The 23,367-nt window shown below is 45.1% G+C and overlaps 1 protein-coding gene across 1 annotated transcript; it reads right to left on the bottom strand.

Annotated features, from left to right (window-relative positions):
* Positions 1 to 3,084: 3,084 nt before the first annotated feature.
* LOC127755787 (nuclear transport factor 2B-like) lies at positions 3,085 to 4,047 on the bottom strand. Its single transcript, XM_052281438.1, has 2 exons — positions 3,424 to 4,047; positions 3,085 to 3,299 (listed from the first exon to the last, which is right to left on the bottom strand). The coding sequence occupies exons 1-2, from the start codon at positions 3,787 to 3,789 to the stop codon at positions 3,225 to 3,227; spliced, it is 441 nt and encodes a 146-aa protein (XP_052137398.1). The 5' UTR covers positions 3,790 to 4,047; the 3' UTR covers positions 3,085 to 3,224.
* Positions 4,048 to 23,367: the final 19,320 nt, after the last annotated feature.

Raw genomic sequence — 23,367 nt, 5'->3', positions numbered from 1 at the left:
GTGGTGAGGAGGGCGGCCGGATCTGGCTCCTCTTGCCCAGATCCGCTGCGTCCTCGGGTGGGGACGGGATGGATTGGAGTGAATATTGGGGTGGATCTCGTCTGTGCAGGTGGTGTGAATATTGCAGGTACTCTCGGTGTGCAGGTAACATTTGGTGGCTCCCGCCTTGGATGCTATGGTTGATGGGTGCTCCAAGGCAAAAGCCTTGCTCCGCTCTCGGTGCTAGCAACGGCGACCCCTTTGGGCGCCGTTCACCTTCTTGAAGGCGTTGCTACTGGAGCCCTCATTCAATTCAACTTCAAGAGATTTCTCCGGGTGAAAACCTAGATTCATTAGGATCAGACGATGTCGTTCCGTCGGCGTAACCTTCTTGAAAGCTTCGTTCTAGGAGTTTTTCTCCTGTTGGACGGCTGTACTTAGATTCAGTTTGTCAATGTCGGGGTTTTCACCGGTTTTCTTTTAATTAACCGTGTTGTTATAAGATTTTTAGGTCTAATTTTTCTTCTTCTATAGTGAATTGCAGGAGCACCCTGCCTGTCCCCTCGAGAAAAAAAGAAATTAGAAATGATTAGGAAGATACAGAATTCGAACCAAACCAAAAACACGAGCTGATCATCACAGCAAAGAGCCTAGAAGCTGTCCATCGAGGGCAGAGAAAAAACAGAAAGCTGCTCTAGGCCTCCCAACTATACTAGCGAGTAGCGACACAGCGCAAAAACACAGTTTGGAGCTCCAGCTGACAGTCTCTCATCTACTCTAGGTGCCTTGTGCAGACCCTCCATCCAAACCTGGACCGAAGACCTCATTTGCTACTTGTCTTGTAAGTTTGGTCCCCAGCAGCAGTCTTCTTCGCCTTTTCTCCAGCTGCTGCAAATTAGCCTAATTTTCAGTCAAATGACAGGTAAGAAAAATTAGTTCAATAGGATCATAAGGCATCTTTTTCCAAAACATGCTTTGTTCCTGGCTTTCCAGTCTTCCAGAGTTTATGCATATTTATAAAGGTGCTTTGGTGAAATTCTGGTTAGGAATTAGCCCGTTGTTTCTCCTTGGCTTGCATCTGCACGGAATCGACTAATTTTTCCTTGCAAGTCGATTTGAGGGGATCACCTCGATAGGATAGAGGATAAGCAATAATATCACGAATATGGGCGTAAGATCCCATCCTATGAGATTAAGGTTTCTACGAGGAGTTGTGTTGTCACTTGTCAGCCGAATGATTGTTCCTCAGTTTAGGAGGGCTAAATGTTAGACAATCACTGCATTCGTCCCAAAATGGTAACCCTTTTTAGATAGGTACAAATATTAATTAAGTAGGTAAAAATAATTAGATGAAATTTATGATTGGTTGAGAAGAGAAAGTAGATGAAAAAATTAAATAAAAAATAATGTGATTGGTTGAGAGGAGGTAGTAGGTTTAGAAGTAACTTCATTCTAGGATAAATCATTGTGCTAAAATAGTTACATTTTTAGACGGAGGTAGTATTACATGTAGTCCTTCATCTTAAAATAAATCAACTATTGGAGTTAAAACCTTATTCTAAAATAAAATAATTCCTACAATATCTTCTTACCTACACTTAGTCCTAGAATAAAAAAAAAAATTTCTTCATCACTTCATGCTACTTTCTTACCTTACCTTACCAACCCACTCATCGATACTACTTTCTTGAAGTGGGTAACAGGGTAAGTGATGTAAGTGGGCTTCAAAAATTACCACATCAGATTTATAATATGGGGCGGAGGGAGTAGCATAAAAAATCTGTTTCTTTTTAGGAGAAAACCTTTACTGTGGAGGAAAAGTTATAGGTGCATGGTTATATCCGTGAGTCCAAATCTCAAAACGGAGAAAATTCCTTACGTGTACATAAGTTTTTCTTTCCTCTAAATTTTGTTTAGTTCCCTACATGCCATTGAGTTCTCATTTTAATCATCTCCATATCCAATATCAGTTAGTTAACCATGGGTTAAACATGTTTTTTTTTTAAAAAACAACAACTATATTGCCTGTCCGGCCCTCAATTATACTTATGTGCTGAATTGTTGAGTAAAATAAAATTCTCAATGTGAAAAAAAGATTCATTTGTGATAGAATTATTTCATCACAATTTAAAATTTAAAATTAATTTCATAAATAAATTTAAATCAAAATTGATGAAATTTTTAAAAGATTTTCACCAAATTTAAACTCAAATAAAAATAATTTTGATTTTTAGTTTCTCGCTGAAACACTATAACTCTTGTATGGATTTGATCATTTTTGAATTTGTTTGAAAATTTCAAATTTTGCTTTCCAAATTTGGCAGGAAATAATTTTATTCCATTTGATTTTATTTTTTTTTTCAAAAAGTTGATATCTATATTTTTAAAGTAGGTAGCATATAACTATGAGAAAGGGGCATTATAGTTATTTAGAAAAATCTAATGGTCCACTAACGAAATAGATAAGAAGAGATCAAAATGAAAACTCAAAGTACATGTAGAGTATGAAGCAAAATTTATAGGCATGAAAAGGGTTGAGCCAAAACTCACGTGCACATAAGTAATTTTCTATAAGGTTGTGTTTGGTTGAAGGGGTTGGATGGGTCGGGTGGGGTTGGACCCAATTTATAGGGTTTTCGTTTTTGGGATGGGTGAAATGGAATGGACATATTCCATTTAGATCCGGGTCTAAATCAGCCAACAAAATCAAGCGGACCATCTCAACCAACATGGACGGGGCACACAACATGAGTCTCGCCGCTACTCCCAGTCGTCTGCTTGCCAGCCGGTCGCTACCCTTCAGTGTCGTCGGTTGGCACCGCTCCTCCTTTTTTTTAAAAGGTATACGATTTTAACCTTTGTCTATTTCTTTTTTTTAATTATAAAAGCATTATTTTCAGTCTTGACTCATATATTTGCCATGTGTTAAAAGACATTGTGATAGTACACATATTTCCTGTGTAACTAAAAAAAATGGTTTTCTTGTCTAAATGGATGTAAACCGGTAGCCCATGCATGGAGATTTCAATCGTTCCACGGAATTACTTAACAATCAGGAGAAGGCACAACACAACACGGTCATCGCCCAACTTATTCTACGATGCTACACGAACGAAGGTAAAAGTACAGAGGATGAAAACGAAAAGGTAGAGACGGCCCGGAGAAGCTTCTCGCAATCTCGCATCCACATGGGCCCAAAGCATCCTAGCACCCTGTTCCTTTCGGCAGCCACACGCAACCTGCTGCTAGCCGTAGTTGAGCCGGAATATGTCATTCTGCACGAAGAAGCTTCCCTGCTCGTTGGGCACCAGCTGAAACATCTGGGATCAAATCATAACATAAACACGAGATCAGACCGTTTCCAAACTGAAAGTAAAAACAAGAGAAGGGAAATGAAGTCGTGTCGGTGTCAGCCAAGTGCTAACGGGTTCCAAGAATTGTTACCTGGCTGAACCTGAGCTGGTGCTCCTCGCCGGCGAGCTGGAGGTTGCCACTGACGAAGACGAGGATGCCTCCCGGGAAGGACGGCGTGGGTTGGCAGTCGACGGTGCAGACGGCGTGCCGGCATTGCTCGAAGGGCAGCCCCAACAGCTTCCGGCCGATCTCCTCGGCGCCGGCCACCATGTGCCCCTCGAAGGAGAGCATGGACGTCTGGCCGTAGAGCGCGGCGAGCGCGGCGCGGTTGGTGTCGAACGTCTGGTAGTAGTACTCCACGAAGGCCCTGGCCACCACGTCGCACTGATCGCTCCAGCCGCCGCCGCCGCCGCCGCTGGCGCCGTTGCTGCTGCCCTCCTTCCCATGCCCGTCCATTGCCCCTGTCTCCGCGCGCCGTCTGTGTCTAGCTATCCGTGGCTCTCGTGTCTCGTGCGGCAGAACAGACAGAGTACGAAACGCTCGCCGCGGGCGCGCCGGCTATTTGTATGCGCGCTGACGGATGGGACGAACGATTTGTATATGGGAGATCGAAGAGGTGTGTTGCTATGCTTTGCCGTTCTTTTTTCTGCATATTGGCGTAGGTCGCACGCCCATATCGTGTACGCGAGTGCGTGGAGGTGGAGCCACGAGAGCGCGGACGCGGAGATGGACGAAAAGCAGAGACGATTCAGCTGAACACGGAAAAAGAGAATGAGAAAAGTGGGAGGCAGGAGAAAAGCGGCAAAGGATGGATATGAATCTCTGCATTTCGGACTATGGGTGTGTCTAGTTCACGCTAAAATTGAAAGTTAATTAAAATTAGAATAATGTGACGGAAAAATTGAAAGTTTGTGTGTGTAGGAAAATTTTAATGTGATGGAAAAGTTGAAAGTTTAAAGAAAAAGTTTGGAACTAAACTCGGCCTATATTGCCTGATCACAGTAGCGGCATATATTATTTGATGGGAAGTTGCAAAGTTGCAATGCACATCATCTCAAACTCCAACCTTTCATCTGAAATACTGATCCTTTGCATTGCTGGCTGCTTCGGAAGATGCACGCAAAGAATCCACACGTGGACGTGGCCAATGCCAAATATTTGGCTGACAAGGCGAAAGATAATTCGGAAGCGCTTGCCCACTAGCCGCTTGGAGCGAGCCTTCGACCACCATACACCGAAAGCCGGCGGTTGCTTTCGGCCACGGAAAGGCGACCCGATCCGGCGCCGTCCTCGCGTGGTCGCACAGCGGAAACCGCAGCGCTTTCGCCGACCACACGAGGTGCCAATGGATCGCACCATTCTTTGCCGAGTCGCCGCAGACACAGCCCGCAGCAAGGCTGAAATTACGTCGTGGGCTAGCTACCTTGGACCAGGCCTTGGAATCATAATTCACCTGAAAAGGTACACCGAAGGTCCCTGAACTTGTCAGAGTTAAAAAACATCCTCAAACCGCAAAACCAAATATCCGGCGTCCTCGCACGCCGCCTCCGCCCTTCGCCACGAACTCGCCCGCCATTGCTCTACTCCGCCGGTCGCCGCGCGCTCGCCTGCCGCCTCCGTTGGCGATTGCTTAGCCCCGCTCACCGCCACCTGTTGCTACTCCCCTGCGGCAAAGAGAAGAAAAAAAAAGAAGAGAAAAATGAAAGGGGAAAGACGGGATGCTCCGCGTCGCCGGCCACCGGACCTCCTCTCCTGCCACACCGCATCGATCTCCTCCCCACCCATCGGCTGGCCTGCAAGAGAAGAGTGAGAGAGAGACATGGGGAAGGGAAAGAAGAGGGGAAAGAGAGAGATGGCGTGGCATCCTGACATGTAGGGTCTACATGGGTCCCACGCTGACTCAGCCATCACGTCGGACAAAAACCGGGGTCAAAACCACCGAAGGATCTATTGTTACCGGTTTTGATTAGTTAAGGGACACCGGATATCTGGTTTTGCGGTTTGAGGACGTTTTTTTTACCTCGATGACAAGTTCAGGGACCTTCGGTGTACTTTTCCTAATTCACCCATGGTTTCCAATCCCTTTCGGCCCAATACAAGGGGTGAGCTTCTGTGTCAGTAGAATAGTTAGCACAGACTTTTTCCGTTTTATCGTGTACCAATCTCAGTCCGACTCCCCAGCGCTCAGGCGTACCCACGCGTGCCTTATGACGTCCGTGCCGCTAATTACATAATTAGCAAAAATTACCATCATTAGCATTATTTTCTAGAAAACGCATATACACATGATCTCTATCTCTACTATTATAAAAATTAAAAATGTTTTTGCTGGTACTTTGGTAAGTCATCCATGTATTAGTCAGTTTTAATTTCGTCAGTTTTAATTTCGTTCGCTTTTGGAAATACATATCTATATTTGAGTTGGGTTTTAAATTCGTTCGCTTTTGAAAATACAGGAGGGGTCATGTAAGAAATCTCTTTCAAAAAAACTTACATGCTAACTTGAGATGATCGGACTTCTAATTACAGCTCATGATTTTCTAGAAAAATATATATCCAAGCGAATTCTCACGGTGACACTATTATAAAGATTGGAGATGTTTTTGCTAGTACTTTGGTACGTCATCCGTGTATAAGTCGTGTTTTTGGTACGTCATTCGTATATGAGTCGGTTTTTAAGTTCGTTTGTGTTGACAGAAAACACGTGGCCTGGGAGATCTGCTTAACTCCAGTGCAGGTCCAAAGCTCGCCTTCGGATGTTGTTAGCGTGCCAGTTGATTTGATCCTGTAATCAACAAGAAATAGAAGCAAAGAAACCGTGGTTAAATCTATAAATGATAGCTGATCGGCTAGATGCCGATGACATATCATTTATCTTTGAGCTGATGTCATCTGTGTATCGATCGACAGTCATGAATAAGTAAAGAAGAACTAAATCTATTCGATCGGCTGTAGATATTAACGATATATACTCCTTATATCGATGTATACTTAAATCAAGTGATTGGGATAGATCGGTCACCATGCCGAGACAGTATAAATCACTTAGATCGAAATATATATCAATAACAGGACTATATATGTTTGTACCATAGCCGATCAGATAGATCTAGCATGTATCGGCTAATACTCCGATACTACTCTATATCAAGATATTAAAGCAAGTATAATATATCGAGCAAAAGCCTAACATTCTTAGACACATCAATAACTTAATATAAAGGGCAGATTTAACATATCGTTGAAGCATATAGAACAAATATAGTTAAATCAGATACGATCGGCTGAAACTCCGATGCTATTCTAATCGGCAACTAGAAGGCAGGCTAAAGATCGATATTCTAAGCACGACTCAATAGGTCAAACTCAACTGATACAGCATTAGGTATGAAAAGAAGAACGATATCTAGACAATCAAGCCGCTAGAAGTTTCAGAGAATGGTAGATATCTCATATACTCTAGATCAACATCAAGATCTAACCTAATCGGCTGCCCTCTGCGTACAAATATTAGCCGATAGTAGATTAGGTGGCGATATTGCTAGAGATTATGTAAGATATATGATAACTCGACGAATTATATAAATAAGATTAGAGTATCATAAAGATGAAAGCACTAATCCTAAGAACACAATCCGTCATAACGAATTTTACCTCTTGTTGAAGATCGAAATCGATGCAGCTCAACCCGAAAGCAAGAACTCGTCGAAACAAAACTAAAGCAAAAGGGTGGCGATGCGCCGAAATTGTATTGAATGTGTGTGTTGTTAATTACATAGGGCTCGGGGTCTATTTATACCCGAGAATTACAAGATATGCCCATACCGGACACGACTATTATCTCTAACAAACTCTAAGATACCATAAGTCTTTGCGGCAGACTTTTGCCCACATTTATCTATAAGGAATTTACATAAGATATCCTAATTAATAGATACAATTGTCTTCCCAGGACTCTATCCGTACGTGGCAATCATCTTGAAGTACATTAACTTGAACCCGATGTCGCGTACAAGTCATATTGTCGGGATCGGCTACATCGGCTTACCCAGCCCGACTCAAACCCAGCCGATCTTATCGTAGCCGATCTGGATTCCAGCCGATTCCTGCTCTGTTTTCAAACTCGATCTCCGCTTCCGACTTTGCTTCGATCTAATCTTCTTTCCTGACACAGATGTTACCAAATTTGGTCGTTAACACATGCCCCCCAAGTCCGGGATATTTGATAATGTTCCGGATTTGCCATGTAACGACTCCGAGCAAGTTTCGCACTCCGCCGCTTTTGACCGTCATTCCAGCACTTTAAATACTGACCGTTACCCCCGAGAAATCTCACGCCGTGACTTCCGTTTTCACCGCTCAAGAAACCTCTTCTCTCTCTTCTCTAGCGATTCCCCCGGTGCAAAGGCGATTTCTAGGCGACTTCCTCCTCGACGAGATCTCCGCCCGCACCAATGTCGTCTTCCGCCAGCCCATCTGGTGCGCCATCAGCCGAATACGCTGAGGTAAGTTCTCTTCGGCTAAATCCCCTTCCTTAGCAGCAGATCGATTTTCTCCTACCTCATATTGCTTTCCTTCTCTTGGTTGCCTCGGATTTGTAGCATCTTTCCCACCAAGTCGCAATTCCCAGTCTGACGCATGAAAACCACTACTTTTTCGGCCTAATCGGCAATCCTGACCCCACCGAGTTCATTATTGGTAAAACCAACAGGATCCCCTTCAGATTAACCAACCCAGATCTAAGTCACTGGAAGAATACTTTCAAGTCCTGGCCGTCTCTAGAGAAAGTTCCACCAGAAAAAGCTGGACTACATGGTTCAAACGTGTATCAGCCAGCAAGAGGGTCCACTGGAATGAAATCGGAATCGGCCAAGCACTTGACCTTACTATAGCCAACTCGGCCAAAGATGAACCCCTGATGGCAGCTGCTTCTTACTTCTGATCAAACACTATTAATGCCTTTTTATTCAATCAAGGGCCGATGACCCCAACTCTTATAGATATCAGCATGATCACGGGTCTGGATGTCACCTCATCGGCCAACACTATGAGCTTGAACACAAAGAACCAATATGACTTCAAGACCAAAAGCATAGGAGGTTGGTCAGGCTATGTAGCGGCATATATGGGTCAGGGCTCGGTCACCCCTCGGGAACATGTGGCCTTTTTGTTAATGTGGCTAGAAAAATTTCTTTTCTGTGGATCAAGTTGCGGCCCCACAACCAACTGGCAATTTCTAGCTGAAGCTCTAGAAACAAAGAGACAATTTCCCTTGGGCAAAATTCTCCTCGGCTATCTATACCAGATGTTGAACAATGCATCGGCTAAGATAGCCGTCGGCTCAGTAGTTGGAGCAGGTGGACCCTAGTGGCTGCTACAAACCTGGTTAAACCTGATAGTTATGAAGGTTGTCAATCGGCCATCCGTATCAGAAGCTGAGTTCCCAAGACTAGAGCCGATTGTAGGGGATGATGGAGAAGAGCGTACTCATTGGAGATGCACATCATACGGAGAATGCGCTTCTACACCAACTGATGCCGGGGCAAAACTATCGGTTGAACTGCTCAAAGATTGGTTCTGCAGCTTCTATGAAGGCTTTCAAAAAGATGCTCGAGTTTGGTTCCTTTATGAAGATTCTGCAGAACTTGAGCACCCACTAGACTTCAGATTCGAAGACATCAACCACGAAATATACCAATCGTCCAGGGAGATTTTCTTAGCTGCAATCAGCCCATGCATCCTTCCTGTTGGTATTCATCAAGGAAGAAACATCCAAGCTTCTTACGAATTCTATCATCCAATGAGCTCAGCTAGACAACTTGGAATGGGCCAACTCCCAATCGGCTTATTCTTTGCCGACAAGATCCAATGCCGAGGAGAAATTTCATCGACCATGATGATGGATCAGCTACTCAACCTTCAAGGACCCCCTCTGGGCAGTATTGACAACATAGAATTGGCAATGTTCAGAAGCAAAAACTTTGACAGATGGTGGGGTGAATGGAAGCTGCATCTATTCCACCAACCAGCTTCAATGTATATGACAGACCTCTTCTCAGATGTTGTCCCTCAAGTAAGTCTTTAACTCCACTTGATTTAAATAGCTGTTTGGCCGATTAATCTCAACTAATCCTCTTGATTTGCAGACAACAGAATCCTCTCCTCCCCGTCAAAGCAACAGTGGTAAGGATATCCAATATGCCCCAGGTTTAATTCCTAACGGAGGCGGGCTATCTCCTCCGGTTATTGGATATGATGCCCCCAAGACCTCAGCTCTTCTTCAAGGGCTTATCAGAGAACCAGCCGATGCCGGCAAAAAGAGGAAAACCAGATCGTCGGCTGTAAACATCGTAGCCCCAACTAAGAAGAAGATGACAAAGAAAACCAAGCCAGCCGATGATCTGCCTACCCTAGATTCATCCATTGAACAAGCTCTGGATGAAGAGATAATTGAAGACGAAGTTGATCAGGCCGCAGCCGAGGTAAGCGATACTGAAAGAACACCATCAGCTTCGCCCAAGCAAACCCCTCCAACTCCTTCTGCTCCGGTTCACTTTTCAAGGGTAAATATCTCTCTTTAATCCCTTTCATAATTATTTTGTCTTATAGCCGATCATTCCCAAGTCTTATAATTGCAGAAAAAGAAGACTGCGGTGAAGAAGAAATCGGCTGCAACAACGTCTAAACCAGCTCCACCAGTAAGATAGTTTTAACTTTCATTAGTTAATTTTTAGCTGATTCTGGCTGACACTTGTTTCCTTTCAGCCTTCCCCTCCTCCTTCTCCTCCTGTACAACAAACATCAAGTGACCAGACCCCTTCAGCTATGGGGAGTCATCACGTCGAGGAAGAAGAACAACCAGCTGCTCCTGCTATCCCAGTAAGTTTGTTTTTGTCTCAACAAGCATTCAGATCGGCTATGACTATTTCTAACTGCTTCTAAATTGTTGCTGCATGTATTAGCCGATCTTTTCTCTTTTGACATCAGAGACTATCTTGATGAAGGAGAAGAAGATACCACAAGCAAAACCTTAGCCCTTTATCTGATGATGTGAAGAAAACTCTAGGAAGTATCTTGGATCGGCTAGAAGCATCATCGCTAGATAGCCTGGTGGTTGATTGTGGCTCAATCAGGGCTCGGCTACATGAGATTCAGGCTCTAATCCTAGATGTGTTAGCCGATATCCTCACCCCAGCCGTTTACCTTGAGCAACACCAATTCAAACTGGAAAAAGCCAAATTAAGACTGGCCGAACGGCGAGAGTGCAAGGATATTGAGGCCACTATCCAAGCTAATCGACAACTTGTGCATGAAGAGAAATCCAAGCTTGATCAACTATCTGAAGGCCCAATCAAGTCTAATATTGATCGGCTTGAGGCTCACAAGATTGAACTCTTAGCACAACTTGAAGAATGCAACGCTGAGCTGGACATGGAACACAAAAAACTAGCCGATCTCCCAAAGTCTATTGAAGAACAGAAAGCAAGACTCAAATCGGCTATCAAGCATGTTGCTGATCTGACCAAGTCTTTGAAAGTTATCCCTGAAACCGACGCTCAGGATGCCCAAGCCATAGAAGAAGTAGAGCAGATTAGGCAGAAGGCTATATCGGCCATCCAACGATACTTATCTCAATAATTTTTGTGTAATAAAACTTAGAATTTTTGTAATCGGCTAACACTTTACTGTCTTAACAATCCTTTGTGCCGATTAATATGACTTTGAAATTTTTGCACTGCATTTTGATATATATGTGCCCCCCAGTTTTCCAATGTCAAGAGCATTGATAAAATTATATAACAACTAAGGGCGATATAACAATATCAGCCATTGTACATCGGCAAACCATAACCGATTACACCATGAAAAACAACTAAGGGCGATATAACCATATCGGCCATCTCAAGGCGATGTAAACACATTGGCTGTCATGCATCGGCAACACAAGCCGATCATGCGTTAACCGAAACACTTGGGTAATATTTCTTCAAATATTTGCCATTGAGCGCTCGCCCATAGACTTCGCCATCAAACCCTTGCAACATATATGCTCCCTTAGATACAACCTTATAAATCCGGAACGGTCCTTCCCAATTCGGCGACCATTTGCCGAATTTACTATCACGAGTACCAATCGGCAAAATCAACTTCCATACAAGTTCACCTTCCAAAAAATCTTTAGGTACCACTTTCTTATTATAATGCCGAGCAACACATTCCTTATCCTTGGTAACCTTTGTAAGGGCTCACAATCGCGACTGAACCAGATCCTCCCTCTCATCGGCCATAAGGTTGTAATACTCATAGGCTGTTAAATCATTTTGTAACTCCGTTCGTCGAGAGCTGATTCTAACCTCCCATGGTAAAACAGCCTCATGCCCATAAACAAGTTTGTAAGGAGGAACTTGAATCGATCCATGACAAGCCATCCTATAAGACCACAATGCTTCGGCCAACCGAGTATGTCATTGCCGAGGATAATCAGAAATTTTCCGCTTAATCAATTTGATCAAACTTTTATTAGACGCCTCGGCTTGCCCATTAGCTTGTGCATAATAAGGTGAAGAATTCAACAACTTGATACCCACACTATCGGCAAACTGAACAAACTCATCGGACACAAAGATTGAACCTTGATCCGTAGTAATAGTTTGAGGAAGACCAAATCGGTAGATTATATGCTCCTGAAAAATTGAATAGCATCCCCATAATCAACTTTCTTCAAAGGAATCGCCTCTACCCACTTGGTAAAATAATCAGTTGCCACCAATATAAATTTATGTCCTTTACTCGATGGTGGGTTTATCATACCGATCATATCAATTCCCCAACCTCTGAATGGCCATGGCTTAATAATAGGATTCATAGCTGACGCTGGTGCTCGCTGAATTGCTCCGAACTTCTGACAATCCTGACACCCCTTATAATATCTGAAACAACCTCCAGCATTGTCAGCCAAAAGTGTCCTGTACGCCGAAGCAATCACTTCATCTTGTGAGCCGATTGATGAGTACCACAGATCCCCTCATGAACTTTGCCGATTGCAACCTTAGCCTGATCGGCACTCAAGCACTTAAGTAATACTCCATCAATCATCCGATAATAAAGCTCGTCATCCAACAGTGTATACTTTAATGCCTTATATCTTAATTTCCTAGAAGCCGACTGAGATGGATTACTCAAATACTGATGCACATCGTACCTCCAATCATCGGCTGACATCGCTGCAATTTCAACTTTAATCTTTGATCATTGGCTTATACCCCAACGCCCCTTGAGCTAAGTCATTAGCTTCAAGATTTTGTTCTCGAGATACATGCTTTAAAGTAACCAGCTGTCATGACCGGAAATAACCCAACGGGCGTTCCTTACGTGCGTGTATTATTCCTTGTCCCAGGAGGCAAGGTACACCAAAAGTTGATACATTTAAGAGTTTATCAAGCGGAAGCGTAAATAGTTAATTTATTACATGAGCGGTGAAGACCCAGCACACAAGAAGACAAACGAAAAACAGCGGAAGACTAGGGCGACGACCACAGGCGCTTGACGGCAGGCACGAGCTAGACACCAAAGCCTTCATCTTCCAGGGGCTCCTCTTCTGGGTTTGGGAAAAATTGAGCAAGACTGAGTACAACCACCGTACTCAACAAGACACACCCATAAGTGCAGAATAAATGCAAGGGAGTACAAGGGGGTTATAATATAAAGGGTTAGGGTTTGCAGTAAACGGCATTAAAAGACACTTAGTTGCTCAAAGCTATTTTGTAAACATGATTCTAGAGCTATACAATATTATTAATCAAGGCCGTGAACCCACACGAACCTGCCTTAACCCAAGGCCTACGATGATTCAGACCGAACTGGCAACCCGACCCTGGGTCCCAGCTCGTCCCAAGCCAACCCAGGCCAACCATTCCACATTTTAGTTGTTAAGCAGGTTTTAAGAATTAAAACACTAAGTTGGGTACATTGCTCGGCTTGCCCATAACCGAGGGCACGGCTATTCGAATAGATTATACTCTGATCAGATGTGTACATCTTTACCCACAAGACACATCTTCCTCACGTGTAACCACGTGCCACATACCACCACGGTATACGGACGGAAGACGTGACATAGTTTCCAACCCATCCTAGCCATAGACAAGAGTACCGACCCAACCCCACCTACGGCCGGAACCCCCGTGACAGGTAGGCAGGACTGAGCCCCTAGCAGCAGGACACCGGCCCTGTGCCATGACATCTTGACTACCGGGCCGCAGCTCGTGTAGCCTTCATTTGCCGTAGAGATGTCCATTGACCCCCGACTTCGTCCATCTCCATCCGTGTACTATTGTTTATAACCAGACTGAGCCACAAACTAAGCCTTACCCACTAGACATGTGGAAGTACGGTAGTGCTTTGCAACAGAGGCCCGAAGACCGGTCCTTATATGGCCGAGGTGCTACTATCAAAACCATGCACCCCGAGCCCAGCCTAAAACCATTTTGAGGGTTTTGAATAGAGGGGGAGGTGTGAATCCAATTCCACAATAATCCAACCATTCCATAGTGTCCAGGTGATGAGAATATTCCCAAAGTCTAGAGTTGTAAAACCACCAAATGTTACCTAATTAAGCGGCGAAGCATCTACCTAAACTCATACTAGTGGTACCATGAGTAGAGTGTCCACTAGTTGGGGTTTTGTTTATTCTAGGGTGAACAAGGTAATAATAACAATAACAATAATAAGGTCATAACAAAGGTAATTAGGCATGGCTAGATAAAACAGTGATAACGCGGGAATTTAAATAAAGCGATAATGCAATAATTTAAATCAAAATAATTTTATAAACTGGGATTCAATATGTTCAAGGATGATGTGACTTGCCTTGCTCGCTTTCCCAAACGTCGGCTTCAACCTCCACGAAGAGTGGATCTTCCGAAGATGCAGCGTCTACACGACCAACGGAAAAGAAAAAGGCTTTTACTCTAATAAACTCCATATAACAAGCAGCAACAAAGCACAAAAATGGGTTCTTGACTTCTTAGGGAAAAATTAGAGACTTGAACGGTCCAATTCCGAGCTCAAATGGCCAAGTTATGGCCATTTGAAGTTTATATGCTTTTTAAATAAATATTTGCGAATTTGTTCATTTAAATTTTAATTTAAAACGGGTTTATTGCGTCAGCCGAGGGGAGGGGGCGCGCGGACCGGGTCCACGGGAATGGGGCCCACGCGGCAGCCTCACGGTCCACGGTGGACCGGGCGCACCCGGGCTCACACCAGCCGGCGCCATGGGCCCCGCGCGTCAGCCACACCCGAGGGCGTGGGCGCCTGACGGCCGAGCCCCACGCGGCGGCCACTCGGCGCGGCCGGCAGGAGGCGGCGCCCGCGCCCATATGGTCGCCGGCGGCGGCCATAGGCACGGCAGAGCGGCGGCCGAGAGAGGGGAAGGGAAGGGGGAAAAGAGGCGGCGGTCCACGGCTCACCCTAGGTCGACGGCGACGACGAAAAAGGCGGCCGGAGCGGAGGAAGGCGGCGGCGCGGCTTGGGTCGACGGGGTCGACGGCGTTCCGGCGGTCGGCGGACTCGGCGAGGGGGTGGACGGGGTCGACGGCGGTGCGGCGAAGCCGGAGGAGGCGACGCAGGGGCGGGAGACGGTCCCAGCGAGTGGAGAAAGCCGGCCGGAGGTCGTCGGCGACGGAGGAGAGAGAGGACGACGGCACGAGCTCGATTCCGGCGGGGAGACGGTGCGGCAAGGGGTGGAAACGGGCGAGGGAGGCGTGGGGAGGGTTTAAATAGGGTTGGAAGGGGGAGAGAGCGGCCGGAAGGGAAGGAAACCGGCGCGGGAGGTCCGGCCGCCATCAATTGCGCCGGCGAGATTTGCGGGGGCAAATCCGCCCGTTTGAACGCAAGAGAGAGAGGGAAAAATGGGGGGAAAGGGAGAGGGGATCACGGGGAGTGATTTCCCCCACTTTATTGCACGCGGGGACGGCGGGAGGCGGCGGGATTCGCGGCGGCGGCGGCGCTAGGGCGCGGGCGAGGCGGCGGGAGGTCGGGGATGACGGGTGGGCCCCACCCGTCAGCGAGGGTGGCGGGCGGGCCCGCCCGTCAGCGGCGCGCGCGCCGGGAGGGGCCGAGTGGGCCGTGGGGAGAGGAGAGAGAGAGAGGGGGGAAAGAGATGGGCCGGGCCGGCCCAAAGGAGGGAAGGGGGACTTTTAGGGTTTTTCTTTTTATAAAACTTTTTCAACTTTGTTTATTTCTTCTTAATTATTATTTGTGCTCTGAAAATTCCACTAAAATTTATTTACACATTTTAGGCTTTTAGGAAATATACAAAAATCCTCCAAGCCTTATTTGACTTTTAACTTTGCACATTTTAATTGTTGGAGGCATTCACACGGATTTTAATTATTCTAGGCATAATTTAGAGGATGTATTTTAGAGTCGTTTTGGGACGTGACACCAGCCGAAACTCTTTCATTAGTTCCAAGCACTTCTTATTATAAACCATCAACGTATCGTTCTTGCATTCATATTCTCCTGCCAATTGACTGATTACTAGCAAAGAATCCCCCATGATTTCAATGGTATCAGCTTCAACTTCCTTGAGTAATTGCAACCCCTTGAGCCCGCTTCATACTCAGCTTGATTATTGGTCGCATATGGTTTAATAGTATAAGCAAACTCGAAACATGCCCCCCTAGGGGAAATTATAACTAAGCCGATGCCACAACCATGAGTACATACCGATCCGTCAAAGAATAAAGTCCATGGCACTACCTGAACCGAGCCGACTGAATCATCATGATGCTCTACAATAAAATCGGCTATAGCTTGTCCCTTAATCGCTTTCGGTGATTCATACCGAAGATCAAACTCAGTCAAGGAAAATATCCACTTCCCAACTCTTCCCTTTAATATTGGAGCCGATAGCATGTACCTGACTACGTCGGCTTTGCATATAACAGTACACTCATTAGATAATATATAATGCCTCAACCTTGTACACGAAAAATACAGACACAAGCATAACTTCTCCACAGGAGAATACCGAGTCTTAGCATCCAAGAGCCGTCGACTGAGATAAAATACAATTCGTTCCTTCCCTTCTAATTCTTGAATCAAAACCGAGCCAATTGACTTCTCACCAGCCGATAAATATAACCTAAACGGTATTCCTTTCTGTGGAGGAATCAAAACAGGAGGAGAGCTGAGATACTCCTTAATATTATCCAAAGCCTTTTGTTGCTCTGCCCCCCAAATAAACTGCTGATCGGCTTTTAACCTCAATAAGGGTGTAAAAGGTTCCAACCTTCCGGACAAATTAGAAATAAACCTTCTAACAAAATTTATCTTGCCGATCATCTCTTGTAGCTCTGTCTTATTTTCCAGGGCTGAATCTTCTTGATTGCATTAACGCTCCTTTGGGTTACCTCGATCCCCCTTTCATGAACAAGAAATCCCCAAAACTGGCCGGGCGACACACCAGAAGCACATTTTGTCGGATTTATCTTCAAGCCATATTTCCTGGTTCTCTCGAAAACTTTCCTTAATTCGGCTATGTGGTCCTCCACTTCTTTAGATTTGACAACCACATCGTCAATATAAACTTCAACCAGCCAGCCGATTAAATCATGATATATATAATTCATGGCTCTTTGATATGTTGCTCCAGCACTCTTTAAACCAAAAGTCATGACGATCCATTCAAATAAGCCGATTGCACCAGGGCATCGAAAAGCCGTCTTATGGATATCTTCCTCAGCCATAAAGATCTGATTATATCCTGCGTTCCCATCCATAAAACTCAAAATTTTGTTCCCTGATGCGGCATCAACTAGCTGATCGGCCACTGGCATTGGATATTCGTCCTTTGGTGTAGCTTTATTCAGATCTCGAAAATCAATGCACACCCCGACCTTGCCATTCTTTTTAATAACTGGAACTATGCTAGAAACCCATTCAGCATATCGATAGGGACGAATAAAATCGGCATCATACAGTCGTTTGATCACAGCTTTAACAGGTTCAAGCATATCAGCTTTACATCTCCTCGAAGGTTGCTGGCGTGGTCTAACCCCTGGCTTGATAGGTAGCCGATGTTCAACAATCGATCGGCTGAGTCCGGGCATCTCATAATACTCCCAAGCGAAGCAATCTCTAAACTTTTTTAGGAGCTCTATCAGCTTGGTTCTAAACTCTGGAGACAAATTTTTGCTAATAAATGTCGGCCTTGGCCGATCGCCTGGACCTATGTCTATTTCTTCCAACTCATCGGCCGACATAAAACCTTGACCTTGCTTGTCATCGAGATCATCAACTGTATCCTTAGCGTAGACATTTGACCCTCCACGACGCCCTCAAAGTAATAGCTTGGGTTCTCCATCTTCGATTGGCTGTATATCAGAATCGGACACTTTTAGAAAATCTCCATCCCAGACTTTTCCAGATAAACAATCAAGGCCATCCATCTCCTAAAGGGCTAAATCGGCACTGGCAACATTAACTGACCTGTCGGCTGGCACGATCTCAATCTTTTTGCCTTGCCATTGAATCAAGCATTGATGCATAGTCGAAGGAATGCAACAATTGGCGTGAATCCAATCCCTTCCAAGCAACAAGCTGTACGAACCCTTTCCATCGATGACAAAAAACGTAGTAGGAATAGTCTTGCTGCCGATTGTCAGCTCCACATTTAGAACACCTCTGGTTTCTGATGGATTACCACCAAAGTCTTTGAGCACCATATTTGTCTTGATGAGATCCTCGACGTTCCTACCCAACTTCTTGAACGTAGCATAAGGCATCAAATTCACCGCGGCCCCACCATCGACCATCATCTTAGACATCGGCTTCCCATTGACGTATCCGTTTACATACAATGGTTTAAGGTGCCGATTCTCCGTCCCCTCGGGTTTCTCAAATACTGCCTGTTCTAGTGATAGAACCAACTTAGCCGATCCCTCTTCCACTTCATCGACATCGGCCTGATCGATCCCGAATTCAGCTGGCAATGTAAAAACCATGTTAATTGGTGCCGCTATAACACTCTTCCCTTTTGCCAACCTCTTCGCCTCATCGGCTTCAGCATCATTGGCTACAGGAACCTGACTCTTAACACGCCACTCCTGTCTTGGCTTTGGTTTCCTCAGCCGATGGTTGATTTCCTCTTCAACCTTCTGAAAACGCTCCCTGTTCCTCAATCTCTGGACCCTTCTTTTCTGATTCTTCGTGAAAATACCAGAAGGACACCATTGATTCTTCCTGATTACCTCATCCTCTTGGCCACAATCTTGATTCATCGGACCCAATCTCTGATGAACAGGTAGTCTTGCTTGCCTTAGCCGATTACCTCTACTATATGACCGGCTCGAGCTCTCGATGATATCAATGCACCTAGGGCAGTTTTCAATGGATGGCAACCTCATCCCTTCGTTCTAGCAAAATCTGAAGAACTCACAACCCCAATGAGGATCAAAACCATCGTCGTATTCTTCATAATGCTTCTCCTGCTGCTTGTCATACTTCCTCTGATACTTGTTGATAATCCTAGCCGAATTCACTTGAAAACCCTTTGCACGGACCCTATCGGCTGCTTGACCAGCTGTGTGCACCATATTAACAGGAAAAGGATTACCATCGACCTTCATCGGCTTTTTGGAATCGTCAAACCTAATCTTGCCCCCCTCAATGGCAACCTGGATTTGCTGTCTAAAAACCTTGCAATCGTTAGTAGAATGAGATCCAGAATTATGCCATTTGCAATATCTCTTCTTGCCTAATTCCTCAGCAGATGGGATCGTATGACCAGTAGGAAGCTGAATTTGCTTTTCTCAGAGTAGTAAATCAAAAATCTTGTTAACCTTGGTGATATCAAAATCATACTTTTCCTCTTTTCCAGGACTTTTTACCCATTGGCATGGTATGACCTTTTTGCTCCTCACCCATTCGGTTGCAGCTATTTCAGAATCATCTTCCTCGTCATCCGATCCATACATGTATGGACAAACATGATTAACTTTCTTAGAGCTTCTCCTGACTTCCGCCGACCTATGCTCATGCAAGGTTACCTTATGTATCAGATGCGATAAGCTATCAAAGTCTTCGGACGAGAATTTCTCTCTGATTGGAGGAATCATACCCTGAAAGGCCAAATCGGCTAACTAAGCATCAGTCAAACTCAAGCTAAAGCATTTGTTCCTCATCTCCCTGAACCACTGAATATACTCGTGCACGGGTTCATCATGCCGCTGCTTGATCGCTGTCAAGTCGGACAACTTCATCTCATGAACCCCACTGTAGAAATAACTGTGAAATTGCTTCTCCAAATCGGCCCAACTATTGATCGACCCATATGGCAAAGAAGAAAACCAAGTAAAAGCTGATCCAGACAGAGATAACCGGAATAACCTAACTTTCAAAGCGTCTACAGCCGATGCTTCACCGGACTGAGCAAGGAATCGGCTGATGTGCTCATAAGTCGACACGCCCTCTTGTCCCAAAAACTTGGAGAAATCCGGAACTTTAAACCGATTGGGGAGAGGGACTCTTTCAAACCACTCAGGATAAGGCTGCCGATACAAGCTTCCAGTCTCTTTTGGTTTAAGCCCAAATTGTTCTCTCATTACATCGGCAATCACGTCGGCCCACGGTCGTTGCTGAGCTGCTCCTTGTGGCTGTTGTTGCCTAGACTCGAACTGACCATACTGAGATGCGAACTGGGGCTGACCAATCCCCCTAGCTGATATTGGGCTTGCGAGGAAGGAGGCTGATATTGATAGCTCAAGTTACCCCCTTGGTAATTATGAAGATTCGGCTGGATGTTGCGCACCAAGTGCTCAGGAACCATCTGAGGCATCACTGTACCGTCCGGCTGTGCATGGTGAACCAAATGTTCTGGGATGACCTGATTCACAAACTGATGTACATGCTGACCACCAGGTACTATGAACCCGGCCGATGCATTCACCGACCCCGGGTGCTGAATCGGCTGAACGACCTGCTGTCTTAACGGAGTCTGTTGGATCGGCTGCTGAGGCTACTGTCTTGGTGGCGTCTGTTGAATCGGCTGCAGAGGCTGCTGCCTTGGTGGTGTTTTGCTGAGCTGGTTGTACGACCTGTTGTTGGATCGATTGTACAACCGGCTGGATTGGTGGTGTCTGCTGAATCGGCTGCTGCTGCACTGGATCAACAATAGGTGGAGATGGCAGAAACATGGCAGCGACTTGATCTTGGGTTAGCCGATTCGTAGCCTGCCCGCCATGCTGTGGCTGATCCCTTGTTAACAACCGAGGGTTCACCGGCTGTCCTGGCATCATAGCTAGTGTAGCAGGCAAAGGAGTCGACGCTGGCGCCGTCGGCTGAGTTGTGGGTGCAACGGAGGGAACTGCTTGAACAGATGGCTAAACATCGGTGATCAAAGATCGATAATTTGGGAAGACACCTCCTTGCAAGTAAACTGGGCCTGTAGCCTGATGCTCAGCTATCGAACCATCGGCTAGTGTCTTCATCATGTTATACCCCGGACTGATTGATCAAAGCATGATGCACAGCGTAATCAACCCGATCTTGGAAGTTATTGAAAAAATCTTGTGCTAGTTCACTATTTTGGTCAAGATTTCCTCCTTGTGGCTCCTGGGCGCCATCACCTTGAACGCCATGAACTCCATGGGAATTGTCGCCTTGATCGCTCGGGGAGCCGTCGGTACCACCTTTAGTACTCAGCTGAGCCGAGCCGCCTGGAGCTTGTTTCACTTCTCCATCTTTAGAAGAACCGGTCCCAGGACTATCAGCAACCACTTTTATTTTATACTTCTGAACAAGTGTCCCCTTACGGGTCTGCATAAATGAGTTGCTTCAAACTGATCCCGTGCCTGCTGCAGGGTTGCTTCAAACTCCGCCTTCTGCTCAGGCGTGAATTTCTCTGGATCGATCGGCATGACGTTGTCATCAATGATGTCAGTCAATCCCTGCTTCAACGCCTTGCCTTTAACGGAACCTAGGCTAGATGGTGGTGGTGGCTGTTTCTCGGCCGTGAGGAAGAACTGACGTCTGACTTCTTACACGTCCCACCAGGCGTGCCAAAAGCGTGTTGACAGAAAACACGTGGCCTGGGAGATCTGCTTAACTCCAGTGCAGGTCCAAAGCTCGCCTTCGGATGTTGTTAGCGTGCCAGTTTATTTGATCCTGTAATCAACAAGAAATAGAAGCAAAGAAACCGTGGTTAAATCTATAAATGATAGCCGATCGGCTAGATGCCGATGAAATATCATTTATCTTTGAGCCGATGTCATATGTGTATCGATCGGCAGTCATGAATAAGTAAAGAAGAACTAAATCTACTCGATCGGCTGTAGATATTAACGATATATACTCCTTATATCGATGTATACTTAAATCAAGTGATTGGATAGATCGGTCACCATGCCGAGACAGTATAAATCACTTAGATCGAAATATATATCAATAACAGGACTATATATGTTTGTAGCATAGCCGATCAGATAGATCTAGCATGTATCGGCTAATACTCTGATACTACTCTATATCAAGATATTAAAGCAAGTATAATATATCGAGCAAAAGCCTAACATTCTTACACACAACAATATCTTAATATAAAGGGCAGATTTAACATATCATTGAAGCATATAGAACAAATATAGTTAAATCAGATACGATCGGCTGAAACTCCGATGCTATTCTAATCGGCAACTAGAAGGCAGGCTAGAGATCGGTATTCTAAGCACGACTCAATTGGTCAAACTCAACTGATACAGCATTAAGTATGAAAAGAAGAACGATATCTAGACAATCAAGCCGCTAGAAGTTTCAGAGAATGGTAGATATCTCATATACTCTAGATCAACATCAAGATCTAACCTAATCGGCTGCCCTCTGCGTACAGATATTAGCTGCTAGTAGATTAGGTGGCGATATTGCTAGAGATTATGTAAGATATATGATAACTCGATGAATTATATAAATAAGATTAGAGTATCATAAAGATGGAAGCACTAATCCTAAGAACACAATCCGTCATAACGAATTTTACCTACTGTTGAAGATCGAAATCGATGCAGCTCAACTCGAAAGCAAGAACACGTCGAAACAAAACTAAAGCAAAAGGGTGGCGATGCGCCGAAATTGTATTGAACGTGTGTGTTGTTAATTACATAGGGCTCGGGGTCTATTTATACCCGAGAATTACAAGATATGCCCATACCAGACACGACTATTATCTCTAACAAACTCTAAGATACCATAAGTCTTTGCGGCAGACTTTTGCCCATATTTATCTATAAGGAATTTACATAAGATATCCTAATTAATAGATACAATTGCCTTCTCAGGACTCTATCCGTGCGTGGCAATCATCTTAAAGTACATTAACTTGAACCCGATGTCGCGTACAAGTCATATTGTCAGGATCGGCTACATCGGCTTACCCAGCCCGACTCAGACCTAGCCGATCTTATAGTAGCCGATCTGGATTCCAGCCGATTCCTGCTCTGTTTTCAAACTCGATCTCCGCTTCCGACTTTGCTTCGATCTAATCTTCTTTCCTGACATAGATGTTACCAAATTTGGTCGTTAACAGTTTGCTTTTGGAAATGAACTTGAGATGATCAAACTCCTAATTGCAGCTCATGATTTCTAGATAGAAAAATATTGTCGATGGGGGATACCCGTAGACCGGATATAGAGGGTACTCGGGTACGCTGGTACGAGGATCTATGTAATACGACATCAAGGAAACAAGAGACAAAGATTATACTGGTTCAGGCCCCTTAGCAGGTAATAGCCCTAATCCAGTTGATATGAGATTATATGGAAAGAACCATAGATTACAAAGAGAGTAGTAGAACTCGGCGGTACCGACGAGATCCTAGTCAAGTTGATTCGACTAGATCACCCGGCGACTTGGCCCCTGTAGTCTCCGACTTCGTAGGCTATGGTCGTTGTGTAGGCTCTGAGATTCGATGCCTTAAGTTCCCCCGGGGGGTCCCTTTTATATCGCAGGTCAAACGGTCTCCAAGTAGGACTCGG

The sequence above is a fragment of the Oryza glaberrima genome, chromosome 1 (assembly GCF_000147395.1).
Source record: "Oryza glaberrima chromosome 1, OglaRS2, whole genome shotgun sequence".
Classification (NCBI taxonomy): domain Eukaryota; kingdom Viridiplantae; phylum Streptophyta; class Magnoliopsida; order Poales; family Poaceae; genus Oryza; species Oryza glaberrima.
This window is presented reverse-complemented; position numbering and strand designations above follow the sequence as displayed.

What these genes read in the sequence shown, in the direction of transcription:
- LOC127755787 (XM_052281438.1), bottom strand. Translation starts at nt 3,789, where the DNA reads ATGGACGGGCATGGGAAGGAGGGCAGCAGCAACGGCGCCAGCGGCGGC. An exon ending in ACCAGCTCAGGTTCAGCCAG is followed by an intron (nt 3,300 to 3,423) that starts GTAACAATTCTT and finishes ATTTGATCCCAG; the next exon opens with ATGTTTCAGCTGGTGCCCAA.